This window comes from Magallana gigas, chromosome 3 (genome assembly GCF_963853765.1).
Source record: "Magallana gigas chromosome 3, xbMagGiga1.1, whole genome shotgun sequence".
NCBI classification, from domain to species: domain Eukaryota; kingdom Metazoa; phylum Mollusca; class Bivalvia; order Ostreida; family Ostreidae; genus Magallana; species Magallana gigas.
Window position 1 is genome coordinate 58,366,896 of NC_088855.1, and position 23,282 is coordinate 58,390,177.

Below are 23,282 nucleotides of genomic sequence, written 5' to 3' on the forward strand. Positions count from 1 at the left end.
TTAATTGTAAAAAGTAAAGCTAAAATTAATTAAATTACTGTTAATGTATATTAGTACGTTAGCTAAAAGAAAAGCCAAATTGTCTTCTATAGGAATTTGAGTCTGACATCATCATAATTATTTCGTGCAGTCCGTAATTTTTCTTAGGTCGCTGTAGGTTTCGACCAATCGATAAGCAGGGCGTGTAGATTTCAGTCCTGTCAGTTTTTACAGAACTGTGAATTACAATTAGTTTCCATAAGAAATAGAGGAAATCATACTCGTTAGATGTAAATATTTCATCAATATTCAATTCTTACTTTAGTGATTCATACGGGTATGAAGGTACATGTAGCTAGCATTGTAGAAAACATACATAACCAATGGACATGTCAATGATAATGAAGTCTACTGGAAGTGTTGTTACTTTGTTTTTATTTCATTTATATCACAGATTTCAACATCAAGACAAGTACAGTACACTAACATATCTTTCTCTCACAGAAAATCTACAAAACAAGATTGTTCTAAATAATGGTGACCCATTCATAAAACACTTAATATGCTGACCGATGAAACCTCAGACTACACAGTGCTGGGGTCTCTATTGCACCAAGTGTAAACTTACTAAGTAAAACAGGCACGTAGCCAAAACAGGGGCTGGACCCTCTTTTTTCAAATATGGAATAATCCTTTAAATCTTTATATCCCCTCCTACTGTCTATTAAGAATTTGAAGGTTGGCCACGTGTGATTTAATGCTTGCTTGTCAAGATGTTCCCGACAATCCACCTTCTTTACCCCTGGACAGAAATGGTGCTATGTGCCTGTAAACCAATGAATGTCATTTGTGCTCACTGATGAAAGTTTGGAATGTTAAAAAAAAATGAATCACAACCGTCTCAAATTGACTAGATCTCACAGAAATTTGTGTGTGACGGAACGTGGGGGAAACAAGGTACCCCGATTTCTAAATGTGACTCTACGTAAGTCAGTGGAACTCTATGTAACTTAATGTAAATATGACTATGTAACCCAACGTAATTCTACACATAACTCTATGTAACTATGGCTATGTAACTTTATGTATCTCCAGCCTACTGTATTTTAGATGCAGTCTTAAAATCAAATTTTAAGTTATCTCTTCACAACAGTTTTCTTCCTCTTCTGAATAAAGCTTGAAGCTTTCATATTGCATTTCTTTCATGTCTTTTGGCAAGAAATATTTCTTGAAAATAAATGAAAATCAGACAGACCCTACATGTAAAGATTGTCAATGCCTAGAGTAACTATGGAGTGTACAACTACAGAGATTCTTTGCTTCCAGTTTCAGATACATTACAATACATGCACACCATTCCAAACACTGTAATGTAAGTAATGAATGTAATGAGTCCTTGATAAGGAATGTCTTGGGTAATGCTAATTGATTGTATAATGTAATGACTGCAACTGTTTGTACTAAAAGCTTGTATAAGATTCACAACTGGATAATTTATCCACGGAGTGACCCCCAATCTGGAAGTATCTGATAATTGTGAAAATATTTTAAATTTTGTGTTCAAGTGATATCAAGATGCAATAACAATCATCCTCAACACAAATACACAGAAACACCGCTGACTTTTCCAACATAAAACACACATTGCAGTAGGTGGCCTAGCTCTTGACTCCGACTAACACAAAGATGAGGATGACGATCAGACACGTCAGGACGATGATGATCAGCATTTTGCGGTTTTTCTTCTGGTATTTCTCGGCCTTCTGTAGCTGCTTCAGTCCTTTCTCCACTTGCACACTGGCGTGTTCTACGTTATAGTCTATGCGGTCCAGTATTGTTCCCTGGTCGACCACCATTTGCGACAGGTCGCGGAAAATGTCGTTTAAATCATGTATGGATTTCACGATTTGCGTGATTTCTTTTTCGCGGTGGCGAACTGCTGTTGTGTTTTCCTCCACCATCTGGACCTGAGCTTTTGAAAAACTCTGCAAGAAAATGGTGATACCTCAAGTACCTGGGTAAACCATGCATATAAAAATCGTGACAATCCATGTCTATGCTTTTGAAAATACTCTGTAAGAAAATATGCTCTGTTTTTAGAAGAAATGCATGGAGAATCTATATCTGTGTTTCTGTGAACTTAAGCTGCTGGTCTTAAGTACTATTCAACATGTTAAAGCATTTTAAGTTCTCAAAACCTTGCATGTTTACTCTGTCTCTGTGATTCTGTCACACCATGAGAGAGTGGACATGAACACATTGATCATCTGTACACTATCAATGATGTGGTGAAATAGTTGATAAAATTCATAATACATTGTATCTGCTTCTTAGTAAGGTTTGTAAAACATCAAAATTAGATCATTAAAGTCCACATCTGTGGTTTTCTGCTAAATAAAACCTATCTAGAACAGAAAAGCAAACTATCTGTAATAAAGCATGTGTATGATATAGCATAATTAGCATCACAGTTTCGGATACATGAGATAATAATAGTCAGTCAAAGTCAGTCTGAAGACAAGTATATTAGACACTGGAAAATATCCTTTTAAGGTACAATGATAAAAATATCTGCAAATTACATTTAGAGTAGAATATATGCATATCTATGAAATAAATATTGTGACAATGCATTTTAAAGCAGGACACTTTTAGTTTTGCTGAAATAGCTCTTATTAACAAATGCTAAAAAACTGTCCCAACAAAACTTTGGGGGCATGGAGATCAGCAGCAATCAATTAAACACCCCTCCCTCATTAGTAATTTGACAGACATGATTAATCCTGAATCATGTTGTTAGCTAAAGCAACATTGGTTCCTCCACAGTAGTTATTCTGCGAGTTGTCATGCACTTGGTCATAGAGTGGTAAGTAGAACTCAGACCTAGGACTAGTCAAGCTATCAGACACCATGCCGAGGATTCTTCCATCAGATTAACTAAGATTAATTTAAGATTATCTGGCAGAACAGATATGTGAACTGTCAATGCAGAACATATAATAGCAGAGAAACATTACCTCCATTTCCAAACCCTGTTTATAGACAGAATATCATTTACCACATAATGAATTAAATATACATTTAAATGAACAACAATTTTTAAAACACAAATGCAAATACTTAATACAAAATAGAAAAAATAAATAAATAAAAAATGTGACTTTCATTCATAAATAAGGATAATTACATTGAAAAGTAAATCTCCCAAAAGGAATGTATATATAAAATTGGATCATTTTGAGACAGAGTTCCTACTGAAGTCTAGTTACCTTGTCGTAGTGCTCGGTGAAGGGGTCCGACTCCTGCATCAGTGCCGAGTCTGGTCCTATACTGGAGTCAAAAAACTCACGCGACCTCTCCTCCCGAGACTTTATTTCTAAATCAAAGCATATTAGTATTAAATTCAGTAACTACAAGTAAATGTTAATTAAATATTTATATCAACACAAATAATGAAAGTATGTGGGAATGTAATAGAACACAAAGTTGACAATAAACAGTTCCAAAAACAGCTGTATTCGTGAGTCTTTGATTACTAAACGGAGGAATCTTAAAAGGAGGGACAATATGTTTTACCTGAATAATAATCAATCTTGTATTCAGCAGTATCTACACTTTTGTGTTCAACTACACTATCATGATGGTCAATAACTCTGTTCAATTCACTGATATGTTAGGAAAAGCATAAAAACAGATTTTTGAAAATCCCTTGAACAGCATTCTGCATGTCAGAATCCCTGACCAACTAATCTCATGCAAGAGTTAAGCCCCCCTGATCTGACAATTACATGTATGCTGGTCTAGTCAAAATAACATATATAGGTATCTAAACACATGGTTATTTCACTTTTACAGTTAATACTTTAACATAACCCCACCTGTGAAATATTTTGCTTTGTCAATAAGTTTGAAGTGACTTAGTATTTAAAAAGAGGTAACTACTGTGGTTTCATTAATTTTCGTGGGTATCAATTTTCGTGGATTTTCTGAAAACCACAGTTTCAAGGATACGTAATTTCGTGGCCAATGATCCTATCAATACAAAATGTTAGTTGAAATTGAACTTCAATAAACATTTAATTTCATGGATCAACTTAACAATGAAATCCACGAAATTTGGTATTCAACGAATATTGATGAAACCACAGTATATTTTTTGAGTTGGACCACTATTGACAATGAGGGCAAATTAGACCAAAAATAAAACAAGGATGAAAAAGTCCTGGTATACACTGTATATATGTATTACATACTTTTTAAGTCCTGGTATATACAGGTTATATTTATTACGTACTTTTTAAGCCCTGGTATATACATGTACTGTACATTAATATATATGTATTAAATACTTTTTAAGTCCTGGTATATAAAGGTTATATGTATAATGTACCGGTACTTTTTAAGTCCTGGTATATACCGTATATATGTATTACATACTTTTTAAGTATACTGATTGGCTTTTCCTGAAGTTGGTGGACATTTCCTGCAGTGAGCGTACTAGAGAGGAGACGATGTTTGTAGATAGTCGCTTTTCCTGCTCTGTGCCATGGAAACTTCGACTATTTATCTGTTGGACCAGTCTCTGACATCTGGTGAACATCTAAAAAACAAAACAGAAAATCTCTTTTAATACTTAGATTAATATCTTATTCAAAAACTTAACATGAAATCCCCAAAATGAACTCAAATATTTCAAAACTAAAAATTAAGTAGATATACATGTAATGTAATTTTCAAAGAAGTAATCAGAATCTCTGGACTGGCTCTATAAAATAAATATTGTCTACAATGTAAATTTAAGCCTGCACTCTTTATTATTTAATATAATACTCATATCATGAACAAATATGCTTGGTGTACATTAAAAACTTAACAGTTTGATAATGAATTGTTATTAATCAAAGTATCAAGCAAATCTCAACTCTTGTTCAAATTTTTGATTTTCATGAAATTTACTTGTGTGATTTCTTGGGTCATAATTTCTATGGTGTGTTCCTCTTGTATACTGTCATCTAGAGTAGGACGATTTAAATGTCGGTCATGAAGAGTTGCAAGCTCTTTCACTAAAAAATATGAGAGAAAGATGAAATATGTTATCACTTCACAACAGCTATTAATATTTATCATATCTGAATGGTTTTGACATATAATACAGAGTCAGAGACACTATCTCAGATTATTTACAATGATTTTTTGTCCTGTTTGGTATACGGCTGTGAACAAAAACTCACTTTTCTGTTTGATTTTAGACATTTCAAACTGGACCTCCTCCACTCCATCTACCCTGCAACACAAAGTGAACAAAAAATAAAATCAATAACCAATCCAATATACACACCTTTTTGACTATCATTTGTCAAGTAGTTACATTTCTCTCTTTGGGAAGGGAAGAGACTAAAAGCTTGAGCTTAGGATTCACGATCAAAATATCTGCCATCTCATACTCACCATTCTGGAGGAAGCCGAGAGGCCTTGGTGCTGGCGGTGCCGTGCTCGAGATCAACATGACAACTGGACATCAGAGCCATCCGGTCATCTGCCAGCTTAAATCATTTCCATGTTTTAATGTTTTAATTTCAGAAATATTTTGGGCATAAATCATAAATGATTGATCTATCAATAAAGAATTCTTAATGTCTTTCCTTTAAAGTATTTCATTCTAGAACGATTTTGTTGAATATCAATTTTTGTTTATCGCAAATAAAGACATAAAGCTCTGAACATATCATTAATTAACTACATGTAGGTTTACCAACCTGTTCTGAAAACATGTTTCTACTTTGTAGAGCATTGTTTCGCATTAAAATGAATACTTCCGTTAGACTCCGGGTAGCCATTTCACATACACTTAATTACAGACAATTATTTCTTTTAAAAGTTGATTAGATTAAGTTTTCAATGATCATGTTGTCATTTTCATCTAGTTTCGTGTACACAACAGGAAGTGAAGGGGCATTTCGGTTTAGCGTCGTACGTCAAATGTTTCGGATTCTTTTGGTGGGAGTGGTATTAGATTGCAGTAAATCGTAATATGTTTTTTGTGCAAAAATATTGGACAAAGTTTGTGTGAATCTACTCCATAGGTCTTTTTTTCCCCCAAGTGGTTATAAAATATGCCAATGTGCCTATATTTAATTATAGTTCATCTTTGAAAAAAAAAACTTGGTAAACCGTTTCCGTAAATTTTGATGTTTGGTATTGTTAGATTGAAGTTTAAAATCAAATGAATCTGACTTACCCCAGTCACTGGGATTTGATATACTGATCTGTTGCAAAGACATTCAACCAGATAGTCGTTCGATCATGCAGTTGACGACACTGTAGGCAGTTCAGTAGAGCAGTTATATCATGATCACTATTTCTATATTTTTTTAAATTTAATTTCAGTACTTTTAGACTGCTTCTGGTATACATAAATCAAAACACGAATGCTTTAAATCTCTTTTCGCATGTCCAGCTTTTCGGCGGTTGCATGTTCATAGACTTATAACGTTATAGCGCTGAAGAACATGCACCATGCACATAACCAACAACAAATCGTCTGGGTTTTTTTTTTTTTTTTGTTAACTTTATTTAGGTCATAAAAGTCTCATCCTATTTTTCTTTTAAAATAGAGCATAGTCTTTTGGTCGTCTTTTAGTGAAAACTTACTAAGAAACGAATACGCCAACTTTGACGTAAATGTTAAAATATTTTAAACATTAACCGGCGACATCACATTGAGTGTGCCGTTTGGAACATTCTGTACCTTTGGAACTATTCCGTTTTGAAACACAATGTAATATTTTTCATTTGAATGTAGAATTACAGCAGTGCAAAGAGATATGGCGTCTTTTCCCATTATTTCGCCTTCTCCCGTGTTTGAACAGTGAGTACCTGTTACTTTATCTGTTTATAGAATAAATACATGTACTTGTCGCTTTAGGAAACATAGATACTGTATGATTTTAAATTAATGGTGTCTGAAACCATTGATTTGTCATAAATTCAGGAAACCTGAATAGAGAAATGAATTAGTAGAACTCTTTGTATAATTTGTATTTTGACCGTGATTACTTCCAGCAAAATGAAATTAACGTAAACTTGTGTAAACAGAGTGTAATGTTAATGAAGGGATTTTAAAAATGAGGAAAAATCCAGCAGAGTAGATACTCTCTATTGGCACGAGCATTATTTACATAAAAAAAATAAGAATTATGAGCTCTGTAACTTGCTTATAACTCTGTGATTGGCACTCAAATTTTGGTTGATCATTAGAAATGCATTATCAAAGCATTGTAATAAATAAAAACGCCAAATTAGATTTTTACCAAAACCATGACCATGCCCCTTTAAAGGGGTTCCTTATTTAAACAACAGTTTTCTGTGATTCCCCTTGGTTAAAATTGGCTTTGTGGTTCTATAGAAGATATCTAAGCTGTAACCGCATAGAGAAGTTGTGAAAACAAAATAATGGAAGAATCCATAAAATATTACGTATGTTACGTATTCACAATGTCTGTATTCGGGGAAAATCGTAATCCATGCAATATATCTTTCAGATTCCAATTGATTTATGTTCATGTTGATAGTTAGTCTTTATATTACTATCAACAGAAATTGTTGGGTTTTTAAGGTTTCCCATTCATATCAAATATACAGAGGGCTGGGTGGTCATTTGTACATTATAATTATCTTCTTAACATGAAGAGCTCTACGTAAAGGTATAGGAAAATACTAAAAATTTAAAGTTAAAATATTTGAAATCTTTATTTACTTAATTATGGTTTACGGCCAAAACTAGAATCTATGAAATTTTAAGGTACCTCACAAATTACACTTATACTTTTTAAGACACTACGTCATAAGATGGCGATTTAAATGTTTTGTTAAACTGTTTGTATCGTTCAGTTGGGATGATATCGCCGTAGCTCGATGGCTGAAGTATTGGGCTTTTGAACCGCAGATCACGAGTTCGAATCCGCCTGGAGCTTTTGTTCATGTTAACTGAATTAAATTTTTGAAAATGAATTTTTCATCCAAATTTGCTCATTTTTTTTTTTTGCCTATAAGACTTAAATACTTCTTATCCATTATGATATCTCTCATAATCAAGTAATTTTCTGCTGATTTGAAAAAATATTTCACGGTGTAGTGAGCCACCTTAAGGTAGATCTGATGGTTAAATTGTTGACCATCCTGATCCAGCCTCCTTAAAAATCAACAAACACACAATAAATGTTTTATATACAAATGATACACATAAAAACAACCATGATAAAAAAATGTACGATTTACAAATAAACATAAATGGGTCAAACAAATAATTTGACTAACAAAGGTGCTGTGCAAGACTGTAATTGGCATTCATTTTTCCTTTATGAAGCATGCAAATGTACCGAAACAAATAAATTGGTTCTTTAAAAAATTAGCTTAATATGTTTTCAAAGAGAAATGTTATAACTTAACTTGCTTTTTTTCAAAATTTACTTATTATTTATTTGTTTATTTTAAAAATATTCATTCATTTTGTTTTTGCAAATCTTGTATTTGTTGTGTTTATATCATGAAAAAATCTTTTTATCAAATTTACCCTGTAAAATGTAACATATTTTGTTCTTCTTCCATGACTTAACAAAGCGTAATCAACAAATAATTCTTGTTCTATAGGCAAGTTGTTTCCAATGATGTGTCTCTGTGGGGAGCTAAACTTCCGGAACTTTCACAGGAAGCAAATCCGGTTTTCCAGACCTGAGCAATGTCGGTAAGATCAGCCGGAAACTGATAGAACTTGGACGGAAGTAGATGAGATGGGGTGCTGATGTGCGCGCGGTAGTAGTGGATGACGGGCGATCGGCTGGCGCCGCTCCCGCGCCGTTGGTTGGGTTTTGTGACAATATCCGTGGCCGGGTCTTTACAGGTTCCACTCTCTTTGACCTTCAGATTGTACGTAATGTCACCAAAAATAAGTTTAGGAACGCTCGGTTTAATAAAATGGAACTTAAAAGTAAACTCTGACATTGTTCCGCTACTGAAGGAAGGATTGCAGGTTTGGGTCGAGACAGTCTTAGTGCCCCGGTTGATGGTAAAACATTCCACTTCCTGTAGAACACCGGAACTGTCGGGCTCCCACACGACGAACTTTGTTTTAGCGGGCTCGTCATAAGACAGCTTGAAAGTCTTGTCAGCTTTGTTTCGGATATCGTAGATGCTGATCAGACGAATGAAATCCACCTCAGAGTTCCCCGTGTTCAGATCGAATACCGGGTGATTGAGGTAAATACTGACGTTATCGAAATATTTCTCCTCGTGGAATTTCCCTTCGAACGCGGTTTTGGGTGTATTGAATTGAATATTTCCATCTGGATGTCTCTCAAACTGCGTTAACATGAACACAGCAACCGACCCCGCCAAAATGCACATCAGCCCAAACATGATGAAGACTCGATAGGCCACGTGACGCCTGGATTTGGGTGTCTTTTTCTTGGCCTCCTCCAGGTACTTCTTTGAGCAGTACTTGACCAGGGACACGATGATTCTGATCACTACCCCCACGATCAGTACGGACGCCTTGACGAGCTGGAAGTAGCTGATGGCCTCCTCCCTACACAACACAATCAGAACGTTTATCACGATCTGGGGCACGTCTTCTATCCAGATGGTGATGCAGGAGGCGAAGTCAGAGTCTACCCAGGGGTTGTCCCGGAAAATCTCCCACCAAAGATTGACCACCTCAAATATGAAAGTAAAAGTACCGAGGATGGAAAAGGCAAGCAATGCATAGGTCAGCGCATCGTCCGGGGGTCCATACACGAGCCCCTCCTGTGTCACAAACACATCCCTGAACAGCAGCCAATCAGAGAACAGATCGGCGGCGTCAAGCGTCAGAACCACCAAGAATACAAACACTTTGAAGCTGGTCTTGTCCCGGACCTTGACGCAGCAGTGGATGTCCTCCATCACTTCCTCTACAGCGTCTACAATGTTGTGATGTCTCTGCGGGGAATTCGCCTCCTTCACGGAGACCTTGCTGGATTTTCCATTTTCTTCATGTTTTTCGCTATTTTTGGTCACTGCCGTCATTTCTAGGCTCGAATCACCCACTTTTGAAGTGCGCCGCCTCTCTTTGCCCGCGCTCATGATATCAAAGCTTTGAAATAAGAATTTATTACAATGTAGATCTCTTTATCTCCAACAAATTGGATAGATTTATTGAGGCAAATATTGAAAGCAGAGCACTAATCCTTTGTACATATGGTCATATTTTAGAAATCTTGTAATCGAGAATGCATGATATATGTTATCAAGTTCCAAAACTGTTCAAAAAGTCAACAATTGTTCAATAATTGATCTCAAAACATTAAAATGCAGCAAAAAAAAAAGAATAAATAAACTTACTACGACCTCCAGGCAACTGTTATCTCATATGATTAATGTTGATTTTTTTTCTTATCGCAACATGCATTTGTACAGGGTAGATTGTTCCCGGTCCTTGAAATTGCAGGTTTTCAGATACGTCCTGTCTGCCGTCGCCCGTTCATATATGCCTTGATTGATCACCCTAATCAGTTTCTGTGGTCGACCCAGATTTGGAGGGGACCGTTTGTTTTGACTCCGCCTAATGTTGATAAGACACCCAGGAATTCGTAACGATTTTAATTCTCTGTGTCATATGTGTATTGGTTTTGTGTGTCAATTGTGACATTTCTTTTCCCCGTTTTCTGTATATCTTTTGTATCGCGACGTTTTTTTTCCTGGAACCACTTCACCTTTATCTATAAAGTTTATTCAATATCCCTTTATTATGAATAAACTCGATATATAAAGGTATAGTGGGGCTGACACATGCCGAGACAACTCACTTTGACTGTAATGACCGCACTGTTTATTCAACACATGTTTTAATATACGTTATTGTATTATACATGGTACATTTTTTTTGTTTTAATTCACATTATAATATTATATGGTCTGCAAAGTTTGATTCATCAAAGGGCTAAAGATATTAATACTGAAAATGGCGTGACATTATATACTCCTACCTATGTTTTAACTTTACTTCCGTACAAGTTACATTTTGTGATACACAATGTACAAGGACGTGTACCTAACACCTCTCTGTACATCAATCGATGGATTCACGTCCGGAAGTTGTACTCTTTAAACCATAATAAAGTTGTCATATATTTTGAATTCAAAAATCTACTTTATATGTATTTTTAGGATTACTTTTTTTTGTATTTTTAGTATAAAACTATTGATAACTTAAGATATCGATTTTGATTTTCAGACTTGTCCACTTTAGTTTTATCTAATCTTCCGACCATATATGTCAATGAAATATATTTTACATTTGACAAATACATATACAATATACCTACCAAACAACCATGCAGTCTCATTACCAATGAAACAATTCAAATCTACTTTATGTTGACTTTTATTTCCTGATTTAACTGAAGGACAAACATAAAAAATAATGCAGTTACTCTGTAGTAGAATTCAACAAAGTGCGCTCTCTGAAATCTCTTTGTTCTCTTCGATTCACTGTTCGCTGATGCGCACGTTGAGTGCACAGAGTACTTTGGCCACCAGTTCCGGTTTCTTATCTTTACTTTTACACTGTAAACCTCTGCTCTTCAACCACGCCATTAGTGTTACACTGTTTACTTTACTAAGCTGTAAATAAAACCTCATTCTGATATAGATTCTCTCAATTTCAATCTTTTGTAGATTTATTGCGATTCTCTATAATTAACTCACCTGAACAAAAGTTTTAGAATCCGTTCTTATATACTATCCTTGTTTCCCCTTTTCTTTATGGTAAGATGCTTTTTAAATTCCATCTAATCTAGATATCCTGTCCCCCTATAATATAACACCCCCCCCCCCCCCCCCGTAACACAGACCCTCCGATTTTGTAATACATTACACGTATTTGCCCCCAACCTCGTGTATTAATACAATAACCCCCCTTAACATACAACAACCCCCCCCCCCCCCCCCCCCCTTCTGTACTACATCACATTACACGTACTTCCTGTTAACCCCTAGTCATACAATAACTCCCCCTTAATGCATAATACATTACCTGTCCCTCTCTGGCTAGCCCCTCCACATCGACGTCCTGTACCGAGGGCTTGGTCCGAGGCTTTTTGGCCGGTGTGGGACCACTGCATTGTTGCTGCTGAACAAAACATATCAGATTTTTAAATTTTGTACTGCCTTGTCACAGGCACCTGACATTACAAATTTTTCCCATAATAAAAATAAACACCCTATGTCTAATGCTGCATATAGATATAGGGTATATATTTTTATCATAAGAAAAATATATAAAGTCAGGTGCCTGTGTGCCTGGTTGTTGCTGAACACAACATGGAAGATTTTTTGTTTTAATTTTGTAAGATTTTATAAGATTAGAAATATGAAACCAGCAAATATTAAAGACTGACAAATCAGCCAAATCTAGAGTGATAAATGATGTTGTTGAAACTAATAAACAATGGATTATAAACATTTGTTTGATTATATTTCTTACCAGTTACATTAAGATAATGCATTTATACATTACCTCGTTCATGCTTGTCTTTTTTGTGGACAGACTCGGTGACGTCATTAAATCGTCATCAGACTCCACGGCTGTCGGCCCGGGGGTCGGTCTCTGACTCGGACAGTCATTAAATCCCCGCCTGTTACCGTTCTGTGACGTGGTCGCGATCGCTATAGGCGTGGTGCGACACGAAGAGCTTCCTCGGGCGACTGTGGGGGTTCTGATGATAGACGTCGCTCTGTGGACGGGTGTTAGTGAGGTGTGAGGGAGGGTGGGCCGGGGGACAGACGGGGGAACCAGCGATGATTGGTGGACGGATCCCGGTGTATCTGACCACGAGTCTGTAAAACACAAATCTCTTCTGTTATATTGAGTTACAAGTTATGTTTATGGTAATGAATAAAAGAGGCGATCCATTATAACCCAAACCTTGGAGTGAGCCAGGAGCTGGTGGTAGGGGTTTACCCAATGATGACACCGGCGTCGTCTGAAATGTTAAAAGACAAGGTGGAAATTTTAATGCATTTATAAATACTTACATAAATGTATAAGGAAAACAAAGAAGCGGTTTATCAAATAATAGACACGTTCCATATTCATTCACCGTTTAAAGTATACAAAAACATACACTTGGTTGGGTACAGCTGGGGGTTTCTGTACTAGAGCTCGCCAGACCTGACCCATCACGCTGTTTCCTCTGTCCGCCGCTCGTCCTTGCTTTGAACACCGGAACAACTGGAGGTGTCACTGACCCTGGATTGGAGCTCGGTCTTGTAAAAGTATTGCTGGACTTTTTGGCGAGGAACTTCGGGATAATCCTCGGTTCCTGACTGTTACTGGAACTGACTGTCTGGGAAGGCTCAAGCAGGCGTCTGTTGATATTGCACGATGTCTGTGACGTAGCTGGTTCCTGATCTGCAGGACTCTGTCTCGGTGTGTTGGGAGGGAAGGGGTTTGGATAGGCGCTATCCCTGAGCTGGGTTGAGATCTTGTTTTGCTGGATGTTCCCGGGTTGTGACTGGACGGACAGTGTCTGAGAGCAGCTGTTATTCTGCTCGGTGTGTTGGGGCGGAATTGGAAAGTTTCTGTAGATGACTTTCTTGGATGCAGTGTTTCTTATACTTAAATTGCTAGAATCAGACTTCTCCTTCTGTCAAAAAATCCATATGATTTCTTCCTTCTTAATTAAACCTTTCAATCACAGACAGGCAAACTAACAACAGCAGATAGAAGATCAAATCATTTGTTCTGCTTCTTTCTTAAAAGTTGATAATTATTTTTTCAAGTCCCAAACAGAGAAACATGTATGTATATATGTTAATATGGTGCATAACTCAACAGCACGACTCTGTGACTTGGTGACAGAGCCAATACCTTGGTGTCAGAGCTGTAACCTGGGTGACAGAGCTGTTACCTGGGTGAGAGAGCTGTTACCTGGGTGACAGAGAGGATACCAGGGTGACAGAGCTGTTACCTGGGTGACAGAGCAGTTACCAGGGTGACAGAGCTGTTACCTGGGTTACAGAGCAGTTACCTGGGTGACAGAGCTGAGCTCGGTCAGGAGGTAGTTGGCCCGGGACTGGAGCTGTAGAAGGTGACCACACAGCGTGGACATCTTGGCCTTCAGGTCCTGGAGGAAGGTCACAAGGATCGGTCGGGGGTCCACCCGGGGGAGAGCTAGGATGTCCCGTGACCGGAGACACACATCAGGGTAGGTAAACAAGGTCAAGGACAGTATAGCACACACGTCCTTGTAAATTCATATCTACATAGGCACTCACTACTCCATGTACACTAACACCTACATGTACACTCACACCTACATGTAAAATTACACATACCCGTACACTTTCGCCTTCAAGTGCATGTTCACTCACACTTGTAGTTTTGATTTTAAACGAAAAGTTGTTTTCGGTGCTAGTATTGTTAAAAAGTGTGGATCTGCAACTTGTTGTTTGAATAAGGATATGTAAATATTCTTGGCCCTAGAGGTCTGAAATTAATCTGGTAGTAAATTCTGTCATCATCATTATCGGGCAGTCGATAACCATACTGAAAAATGAAAGCACCAACAGAACATTACCTAGATATAATTTTGTTAATTTTTGTTCACTAATGACTTTAGAAGTTATCAATAGCATAGAGCTTATTAATTTGTATATTTTCAAGAATTTTAGAGTCATTAAAAGTAGTAACTCAAACTATGGATATCTTTGTCATAGGTTACAGATAACTGTTCCACTCACGGAGTTTTTCCAATATCTCTTGATGTCTTTGTAGGACCGGAAGGGGCCGTCGGCCGGAAGTTGACGACTGATGCCCACAATCTCACCCCTCTTCATACTGAGTTAACAAAATTCTTACAGACAAAAGATCGACAAGAACATTGGTTCGTCATCTTGTTAATTTGTAACATATACCTGGGTAGGACGTGGCACCACGGCGAGCCGATGGACTCCCCCCGTATGGCAAAGTCGGGATCCTGTAGGAACTTCTGATGACTTCTCGCTAGGACTTCTATATCACACAGCTAAATTTGCACAAAATCAAGAGGAATCCTTTATTTATTACAGGTATCTGTGTGCTCAGAGTTAGGAGTCTGACGTACACCTGTGTTATGTACCTGTTATCTGGAATCTGAGGTACACCTATATGATGTACCTGTAGACTCACCTGGAGGGCGGGGAACCTGACCGCGGACGCAGTGAGGGACAGGTGAATCTGTTCGTGGCTGACCACCAGCTCCATCTCTGTGTGAACAGGTAACCAGGTAAGATAACTGTGTATACCATTGTAGATTGGTGACAATTCAAAGAACGATAACTCTGACAGGAATTGTGGACTTACTGACGGCGTTCAGATATCCTTGATGGGACAGAAAATCTCGACCTGGTGGAATGCACAGATTACAGACTCTTAATGCAGATCATCATAAAGATACATAAAGCATCTGTACAAAATTATTATAAATATCAAGGTTGTAGATATTTGCCTTGTATGAGCCACTGTCCGGCTTTGTTCCAGGAGGGGGCGATCCTCGCCAGCAGGGTGTAGTGGAGACAGGACTGGAATAGGGCCGTGGTCACAGGCTGGGGGTCACCGGCCTGTAACATGGACAAGGACCACCAATCAGTGGCCATGAGTAAATATATTCTTGACTTGAAATTTTATTGTTATAAAAGTAGATATCAGTTAACTTCTTTTTTTAATTTATCAAACACAAACATGAAATGTTACCACTAGCCCTATTTTGGAGAATCTTGCTTGCAACTTTCCTGTGTTGTACAAAGTTTTCTGGAAAGAAGGTAAATTCAACCTCAGTTTATTCTGTAGAATTTAACAAAACTGATATTGACGGAATAGTGATCTGATCATTTCTTAGTTTCCAAAGTAATACAGGAGAAACATACGGTGATTTTTAATACCTTCAGAACAACTTGGAAAGTGTTATCGGAATTGAAAGCTGGTGTTGCAATGATATCTGGCTCAGTGAAGATTAATTCTCTGTAAATGTATATATACAGTATATTCTTAGTGGAACAACGAATTTTGTGGCTCTTAAGCAAACAAAACACACAATACAAAGACTACTGGCAGTTAAATAGCCCGCTGCACAATGTGTTCACTGTTCAGACAAGAATTGAATAAAGAGTAACTGAAATTAAAGAAAATAAAGAATATGTATTATATTTAACACTATAAAAGGGATTAAACAAATGTATATAATGTGAATTTTAAGAAGTCCAATAAGCACTCAGCTTTGTTGTAAAAATAAGTACCCAAGGTTGTGTAGAGAGTATTTTCTATAGAAAGATATGCAGTCATACAACGTTTTACTGTATGACATTATATATAATACTTGCCTGCATCTTATCACGTGAGGCTGAAAAGTGGACGAAGTGTTATTGAGGCATTTAGTAATGCATATTGAAATTGTAAGCAGTTCCTCTAAAGGTGGACATTTGGCCAAAACAATGACAGGCGCTGTAGCATTTTCTTTACCGTACATTTTTTTTTCGGTAGTAAAAAGTCGTCTGCCAGCACTTTATGTTTTTGATCTATATTTCCAAAATCCCGAGCCCGATCTAACGATTCACCATTCGCAGTTTTTAAAAGTTTTGTGCATAAATTAAAAATAAATGAATTTAAAAAATGAAACGTATATTTAAATTTTATACTCTTTAGTCTGTAGGATATATATAACCATTTTGTACAGTCACTAAATAACATACACATTCAGAGGCATAGCCTACAATTAGGGACAGGATATGCATACACATGTGATAGGCCTTAGGTGTGACGACACATGGCGGGAAGTCCCTTGACCGTGAATTGAGACAGGGGTGCTTTCATCAACAAAGGAAAATATGGCAGCTTCAGTAAGCAAGAGTAGACGCAGCTACAGGTACACATGTGTAGGTAAGTCTGGGACACTGAAGCCACGTAGATGTATATATAAGCACTGGCGTCGGAAGCAAATTGAAAGTGAGTGGGGGGGGGGGGGGGCTAGACTAATCCTTCGAAATATTGAGAAAAAAGTAATTTCTAAATTCACGGAAATCCTAATCCGTGGGGGGGGGGGGGGGGGGGGGAGTATACCAAAAGACAAAAAATTTCTTACCCAAATTTTTTTCCCCAAAATCATGAAATTCCTAATCCGTGGGGGGGGGAGGGGGGGGGGGGAGATAGTATGCTTCTGAATCCAACTTCTCAATCTTTCAAGGTAAATTTAGGAACAATAATCTTTCCTGCGAGAAAAAGTGGGGGGGGGGGGGCTTAACCCTCTATCATGCTATGTTTCTAATGGTTAGGTATAACTTTGCACGTCCTTTAAAGTAACGACGTAGTTGCAGGTAAAGTATTATCCAGGTTAGGAACATATACACCTGACGTTACATGTTTCTCTCATAATAAAGATATATACCATCTACCTCATAGTGTATTATCAGGTAGAGGGCATATATTTTTGTTATGAGAAAGGTCAGGTGCCTGTGTTATTCGCAATTTGTACACAGTAATGTAGAACGATTTAATATATATTCCAACTTTATCGTGATCTTTGTTTAACAGTTTACTAATTATGCAAATTTAGAATGTCAATATAATGTAATGTGAGGTAGAAATCACTTGGTCCAGTTAAGGGAACTGGACGGTTGTGGCCATTCTTAGACTGTATTTATCTCTGTAATACGAAGAGCTCTGGATAAAGAAGTGATGATAATGGCAATAAAATATCTCAAAATCAAAACGTTAATGTGTATCTTAGCTGCAGGTCTGTACCTGCAGTTATGTGTATGTATAATGGATACCCAATGGCTCTACATTGCTGACCACCCATTCTACTTAAATCACCAAAAAGAAGCGATCTCATTCGATGGTTTATAATTACAACAGCCAATGAAAAGTGACTTCCTATGGTAGAGCAAAGAAAGTGATCGTCATCTCAATTCACCAGCACACCAACTAGCGTAACATTTTTAGATATGAATTATATTCTATTCAAATGTTGAATAAAATAACAGATTTCCGTAGATAATAATATTTGATAAATATTTCATAGACTCACAAGAATATATAAATTTATAATTCATACGGATTTTGTTAAGAATTCGCAAAAGCAAGTTTTAAATGGCAACGACTACGGTAAGTATTTATTTCTGTTAACATTCTGACTGTTTGGGTCTACTGTGGAATCAATCTCCCTAACAGTATGGTTACAGAAATACTTGGGTTTTTTTACATACAGTATTTGAATGCGGATCTACAATTGTTTTGGCCCCACAAAAATCTGCAATGCAAGCTACCTTCATACCAACATGAATATCCAATGAAAGCATTTTATTGTTTAAAGAAAATCAGATGACTATCACAGAAAATACATAGCAAACAAAACCTCTTTAAACAATGAACTACTGATATACGCAATTTGCTTCAATTAGAAATGTTGAAATGCATTAAAAATCTTTAATAGTGAAATTAAGCAATTTTGTTTAAAGGCAAAAAAAAATAAATGGCGACTGTCGATACTCGATATTTTTTCACACATGCTTTGACTTCCAAGGTTGATGAGTCAATGTACATTAAGTTGTAAATTGAAATTAACTTAATTCTATCTCTCAACTTCTCATACTTCGATAAAATACCGGAATGAGGGTAGTTATATTTCCTACAATTTACTCCAAATTACTCGCGCAGTCTTCCGTTTCTAAGATACTTCCCAATACACCATCTCCGTCGAATTCTTGTGCACACACTCGGACAATTCGCTATCTATCAGAACAGACAGATTCAAGATTTGCGGGAATACATGTCACCTTCGCCTCTCCTCGAGCGAATGTTGATAAAGCTGACCCGTTATCTATCTTCAAATTAAACTTTTAAAGTTGTCGTTTAGCTGCAGAAAAAGTCGACATGTCCTCGCAAGAGAAACCGGAACCCAAAGAGGAAAAGTCCGGACCGTCCACCGCCGGAAAAATCGTCAAGACACTGTTCCTGGTCTCAGTGTGGATATGTCTGGTAAGTATTAAAACCGAGAAACTATTGCAATATATGGACCACGCAATAGATATTGCTTATACGCGCATGTCTGGTAAGGGGACATAGGTATTTGCACAACGTTACAAGGAATTATGTAGAAGAAGCTAATTCTGTTGTGTTCTGGTATATGGATATTACTGCAGTAGAATGTACAGTCACTTTTGCAACCATTGAGTAGTTTGGCAAACCGAACGAAGATTCGGTAAAGTTAATGACAAAAGTTTATTTTTTCCAACTGTGTGGTAAAATTTCAGCATCACTTATAACGTAGCCACGGTAAATCGTTTTGTGTTAAGCCAAACAAGTATTCCACGAAAGTGTATTTGAAATAGAACCATTTTAACAAGACCTTGGACTTTCGGTTAGACGTAGCTGTCTATATCTTGCGTCAAAACAAGTTTAAATGACACGGTTTCAGGCGAAATATGCACCGATTGCGTAGTCGTAGCTCAAAAGCCAGACAAACCTTGTTGATTTCAAAGAGCCACGGCTAAGTGGCCAGCAATCTTATAGACAGGCCTACGTCACATTGCTGTTTGACACAACTACCCAAACTCTTGTTAAAATGGTTCTAAACGTCCAACCTTTTCACTATTACATTATTAAATCGTTGTGGTAGCTATACAGTTACTTTGCAGACATACCGATTCCTATAGCTTAACGGTCTACTGCAGATAAACAAAAATCTGAACTTACAGGCGCAAGGACAGAAAACAAATAGAACCATTTTAACAAGAGCTTGGACTTTGGGTAGTTGTGTCAAACAGCAATGTTACATAGGCCTGTCTATTTCCTTGTAGGCCACTCAGCCATGGCTCTTTGAAATTAACAAGATTTGTCTGGCTTTTGAGTTAAAACTACGCAATCGATACATATTTCGCTTGAAACCGCATCATTTTAAACTTGTTTTGACGCATGGAAAAGATAGCTACGCCCTACTGAAAGTCCAAGGTCTTGTTAAAAGGGTTCTATGTGCTCTATTTTTCAGATGTCAATCATTTTTTTTTATCTTTTTGTGTTTGTTACGTTAATACAACGTGAAGGAAATCTCTCTCTCTCTCTCTCTCTCTCTCTCTCTCTCTCTCTCTCTCTCTCTCTCTCTCTCTCTCTCTCTCTCTCTCTTCATGTACCTTACCAATTTATTTCTATTTTTCTTCCACTCCCTCTCCTCCCTTCTCTATATCCATCTATACTATAATTTCGTTGTTTTATCTGACTTTTTACAGGGTCTGTACCTGGAGATTACCGGCCCAACCCAGAAGGACCTGAAGCTCCGGGCTCACCTGGATTACGAGGAGGTGTCCCGGGCAATGTCGGGCCGCAGCATCGGCTTTTTCATTGGGGCCGCGATCGGGGGTTTCCTGGTGGACAAGCTGGACCCCTACTGTGACCTGATGGTGGCGGTGTGTCTCGACCTGGGCGCCACAGCGACCATTGTAGCGCCGCATGCGCAAGAGATTGCTCTGCTGTGGTTCCTTTTTGTGATGCAAGGAACATTTGAAGGAATCATCAACATTGGTAAAATTCAGTTTCCATTTAATACTCCATCTTGTAGACGAATTCGTGTGAAACCTCTAGAACAGACTACTGGTGACGTAATATTTTTTCTATCTTGCAGCTGGCCAGAAGCTTGTTTTAGAAATCTGGCAGGAGAAGGCCTCTTCTCCGTTGTTCCTTTTACATTTTGGATTTGGTATCGGTTCCTTTATCGTTCCACAGATAGCTAATCCCTTCTTGGCTATCCCAAAGCCGACCGCAGCGGCAAACTTCACCTATAATATGACCACTCTCCACCCCATTTCCACCACCGCCGCCCCGGTGACGGAGTACATCCGGGAATCTCGGATAGAGTGGGCCTACCTGATCGTGGCATTAATCACCATGAGCCTGTCTCTGGTCTTCTACTTCTACCAGTTCTGTGGTAAAGGGATGAGGAACACCCAGGTCGGAAAAACGCAAAAAGATAAGGACGAAGACCACACGAACATTCGCCGAATCATAGACCCTGCAACATGCGCCGGCGGCAAGCGATTGTTTGGAATCCAAGTTCTGGGCCTCCTGTTCCTGTTCTTTTTTGTCACTACTGGAGGTGAGCGGGTGTACGGTAAATTTATCCGCAGTTTCGCCATTGATTATTACAACATTGACGGCGACAGGGCGTCGCTCCTAAACAGCTCGTTCTGGATAAGTTTCGCTATCGGACGATTTGCTGGGTTCGTTGCCGCCAAGTGGATTCCTATTCGCATCATTCTGCTGATAGAGACCACAGGGGCCATGACGTCAGCCATTTTGTTGAACATCTTCGCAGACGACAGCACCTTGGCGCTGTGGATCCTCACTCAGCCAATGGCGTTCTTTATTGCCCCCTGCTTCCCGTCGGGCGTCGGCTGGGGCGATTTCCACATTCACCTGTCTGGTCTGGGAATCACCTTTCTCCTGCTAGGGGGCGCTCTGGGTGGCGTGTGTTACATGTGGATCATTGGGTACTTTTACGAGGCGTACGGGCCCCTGTCTTTCTTCTACGTCATGCTCTCCTACGGCATTCCTCTGTGTACATTGGCTTTCATTATGCATTTCTCCACTTGGGGGAAGGGCCACCGTTTTAAAGACGAGGAAAAGAAAGAGGAAGTGGTAGAAGTGAGTGGTATACAACTGAAGTTTTACAGCAAGTCGGACCAAGAAAAGTCGATGTAACAATGGTTAAAACCCCAACATTTACAATAGTACAGAACTGTGATAGTTTGAGTGTTAGATGACTTGGTAGTTGGAGTTAGACTGTAGAATGGTAGTGACCACTTACTGCTAGGTTAACACGTGCACCACGTGGATATACTCTATAATATTGGAATCAGCACCAGCGTGATTAACCTTATTTCAATGTATTTGAGTTTATATCTATGAAATATATTATCTAGAAAAAGAAATGCGTAGTATGTTACAGTTGCAAAACTCTTTATTTTTTTAACCGTATATAATTTACACCAACTCTAGTTTATTTGCAAATTTTCAAGAAATCGACCATCTGGTTCTTTTCAATGACCATCTCAAAATACAGGTACATATACAATAAGAATATTTCAGAAATTATCATTTTCCGCGATTCGAAGCAGATAAGAAAAATACTTCAAAAGCTTTTTTTCTGATTATTTTCTACCTTATAAATAAAAAAAAATTCTACCGTCTAGTTTTAGCGTGGGCCATCTCAAAATATCAAAATGCGGCATACATGTATTTTGCTATATATTTAGAGTATTACAAATGTAGATTGGTATAAAGGATTCCTTAAATATTAAGAAAAATATCCTCAAGGATAGCAATATTCTGTGTATAGATTTTCAATGGCGTACGATTTTTAGCCGCTGTAGGTAGGCAAATCGCCAATGTAACTATAAATAGCACAACTTCAAAAGTAAACAAAAAAACCAAAGAGAGTCACAGTAAAAAGCTTCCGCTATACCAACTAGTTACACAAAGAGCCACGTTTTGTCAAAAGTGTTTGCATTTTGTTTTTGTTTTTTTATTTCGAGAGAATTGTTTATCTTTTTTAGTTTTCTTATTAATAACGTGTTTAAAAACAAGACTATGCATTTTGACACATACATGTACAATGCGCATGAATTTCCATGAACTGCTTTGCTGCGCGTTGAAGAAATTGGGATTGAATATACAAGCTTATCTTTTAAAAAGATTTTTGAGCTAGCGCTGTAGCCATCGTAAAACACAGACGCAGATTTCTAAAACATTGGTTTAAATTTCTGAATCGATTAATTAACAATAGGAAGGCACAGTGGTGTAGCCTACTGGAATTGTGCTGGAGTGGGGTCTCAATTTAGAATTGTGAATCTAGAGTGGACGTCACATCGGCAATGGCATAGCTTATTGACTGTGCTTTAATCATTATGTAGCTACTGTAATTTCAATTTCATCATTATGTAGTTACTGTAATTTCAAGTTCGAGGTGAAAATTTTCAAAAACCATTGGTACTGTTTTTGTAGCAATCGTATCTTCTCGGGCCTTTCCGGCAAGCTCGGAAAACATATCCGAAGCTGTTTTCCGAGCTTGAAGGAATTAAAGATAAAGTAAGCTATCTATTATAATATTGAATATAACGCATAAGACCTTTAACTACTGTTACTCTTTGCTAGCGCTCTCGAGCGCTAGCAACTACGTTAGTCTTTTTCACTGGAATACGCATGCTCGACTCCATAGTAGGGGATTCTGGGAATACTGTAC

At 37.7% G+C, this 23,282-nt stretch overlaps 5 protein-coding genes across 7 annotated transcripts; 1 reads left to right on the forward strand and 4 right to left on the reverse strand.

Moving 5' to 3' along the window:
* Nucleotides 1-394: 394 nt before the first annotated feature.
* On the reverse strand, nucleotides 395-5,933 carry LOC105328295 (syntaxin-16). 2 transcript variants are annotated; one of them, XM_011429088.4, is made up of 8 exons: nucleotides 5,736-5,933; nucleotides 5,428-5,522; nucleotides 5,211-5,263; nucleotides 4,936-5,042; nucleotides 4,417-4,579; nucleotides 3,249-3,355; nucleotides 2,997-3,011; nucleotides 395-1,964 (listed from the first exon to the last, which is right to left on the reverse strand). In XM_011429088.4, the coding sequence occupies exons 1-8, from the start codon at nucleotides 5,814-5,816 to the stop codon at nucleotides 1,638-1,640; spliced, it is 948 nt and encodes a 315-aa protein (XP_011427390.2). In that variant the 5' UTR covers nucleotides 5,817-5,933; the 3' UTR covers nucleotides 395-1,637. The 2 variants fall into 2 exon arrangements, with proteins under 2 accessions (XP_011427390.2, XP_011427391.2); XM_011429089.4 differs by lacking the exon at nucleotides 2,997-3,011.
* Nucleotides 5,934-8,186: 2,253 nt separating this feature from the next.
* LOC105328296 (uncharacterized) lies at nucleotides 8,187-10,638 on the reverse strand. Its single transcript, XM_011429090.4, has 2 exons — nucleotides 10,357-10,638; nucleotides 8,187-10,108 (listed from the first exon to the last, which is right to left on the reverse strand). Exon 2 carries the CDS (start codon nucleotides 10,096-10,098, stop codon nucleotides 8,623-8,625), a length of 1,476 nt encoding a protein of 491 aa, XP_011427392.3. The 5' UTR covers nucleotides 10,099-10,108; nucleotides 10,357-10,638; the 3' UTR covers nucleotides 8,187-8,622.
* A 744-nt stretch (nucleotides 10,639-11,382) lies between these two features.
* LOC136274169 (uncharacterized) lies at nucleotides 11,383-14,279 on the reverse strand. The gene is made up of 6 exons (XM_066080622.1): nucleotides 14,046-14,279; nucleotides 13,140-13,661; nucleotides 12,941-12,998; nucleotides 12,533-12,852; nucleotides 12,050-12,145; nucleotides 11,383-11,637 (listed from the first exon to the last, which is right to left on the reverse strand). Exons 1-6 carry the CDS (start codon nucleotides 14,124-14,126, stop codon nucleotides 11,503-11,505), a joined length of 1,212 nt encoding a protein of 403 aa, XP_065936694.1. The 5' UTR covers nucleotides 14,127-14,279; the 3' UTR covers nucleotides 11,383-11,502.
* LOC105328297 (uncharacterized protein C18orf63) lies at nucleotides 14,249-16,561 on the reverse strand. Its single transcript, XM_066080624.1, has 9 exons — nucleotides 16,375-16,561; nucleotides 15,937-16,015; nucleotides 15,749-15,805; nucleotides 15,504-15,615; nucleotides 15,359-15,400; nucleotides 15,185-15,261; nucleotides 14,932-15,041; nucleotides 14,758-14,854; nucleotides 14,249-14,563 (listed from the first exon to the last, which is right to left on the reverse strand). The coding sequence occupies exons 1-9, from the start codon at nucleotides 16,518-16,520 to the stop codon at nucleotides 14,438-14,440; spliced, it is 846 nt and encodes a 281-aa protein (XP_065936696.1). The 5' UTR covers nucleotides 16,521-16,561; the 3' UTR covers nucleotides 14,249-14,437.
* Nucleotides 15,608-22,271, forward strand: LOC105328298 (sodium-dependent glucose transporter 1B). Of its 2 annotated transcripts, none has more exons than XM_066080621.1 (4): nucleotides 15,608-15,653; nucleotides 18,906-19,027; nucleotides 20,275-20,566; nucleotides 20,667-22,271. In XM_066080621.1, the coding sequence occupies exons 1-4, from the start codon at nucleotides 15,623-15,625 to the stop codon at nucleotides 21,740-21,742; spliced, it is 1,521 nt and encodes a 506-aa protein (XP_065936693.1). In that variant the 5' UTR covers nucleotides 15,608-15,622; the 3' UTR covers nucleotides 21,743-22,271. The 2 variants fall into 2 exon arrangements, with proteins under 2 accessions (XP_065936693.1, XP_011427394.3); XM_011429092.4 differs by lacking the exon at nucleotides 15,608-15,653 and adding an exon at nucleotides 16,781-16,930.
* The last annotated feature ends 1,011 nt before the right edge of the window (nucleotides 22,272-23,282 follow it).

Bases quoted from the DNA above. Each gene is read 5' to 3' on its own strand.
- LOC105328296 (XM_011429090.4), bottom strand. From the start codon at position 10,098: ATGAGCGCGGGCAAAGAGAGGCGGCGCACTTCAAAAGTGGGTGATTCG.
- LOC105328298 (XM_011429092.4), top strand. From the start codon at position 16,879: ATGGCAGCTTCAGTAAGCAAGAGTAGACGCAGCTACAGGTACACATGT. The intron at 19,028-20,274 runs GTAAGTATTAAA...GACTTTTTACAG, and splicing joins TCTCAGTGTGGATATGTCTG to GGTCTGTACCTGGAGATTAC. The intron at 20,567-20,666 runs GTAAAATTCAGT...TCTATCTTGCAG, and splicing joins TGAAGGAATCATCAACATTG to CTGGCCAGAAGCTTGTTTTA.
- LOC136274169 (XM_066080622.1), bottom strand. From the start codon at position 14,126: ATGTCCACGCTGTGTGGTCACCTTCTACAGCTCCAGTCCCGGGCCAAC. The intron at 12,853-12,940 runs GTTTGGGTTATA...TGTGTTTTACAG, and splicing joins AGCTCCTGGCTCACTCCAAG to ACTCGTGGTCAGATACACCG. The intron at 11,638-12,049 runs GTAATGTATTAT...TTTTATTTACAG, and splicing joins GGCTAGCCAGAGAGGGACAG to CTTAGTAAAGTAAACAGTGT.
- LOC105328297 (XM_066080624.1), bottom strand. From the start codon at position 16,520: ATGTACGGTAAAGAAAATGCTACAGCGCCTGTCATTGTTTTGGCCAAA. The intron at 14,855-14,931 runs GTATATGTTACA...TTGTTAACTCAG, and splicing joins TGGTGCCACGTCCTACCCAG to TATGAAGAGGGGTGAGATTG. The intron at 14,564-14,757 runs GTGAGTGGAACA...TTCATTTTTCAG, and splicing joins AGAGATATTGGAAAAACTCC to TATGGTTATCGACTGCCCGA.
- LOC105328295 (XM_011429088.4), bottom strand. From the start codon at position 5,816: ATGGCTACCCGGAGTCTAACGGAAGTATTCATTTTAATGCGAAACAAT. The intron at 5,264-5,427 runs GTGAGTATGAGA...TTTGTGTTGCAG, and splicing joins TCTCGGCTTCCTCCAGAATG to GGTAGATGGAGTGGAGGAGG. The intron at 3,356-4,416 runs GTATGTAATACA...GCTTTGATTTAG, and splicing joins CCAATCAGTATACTTAAAAA to AAATAAAGTCTCGGGAGGAG.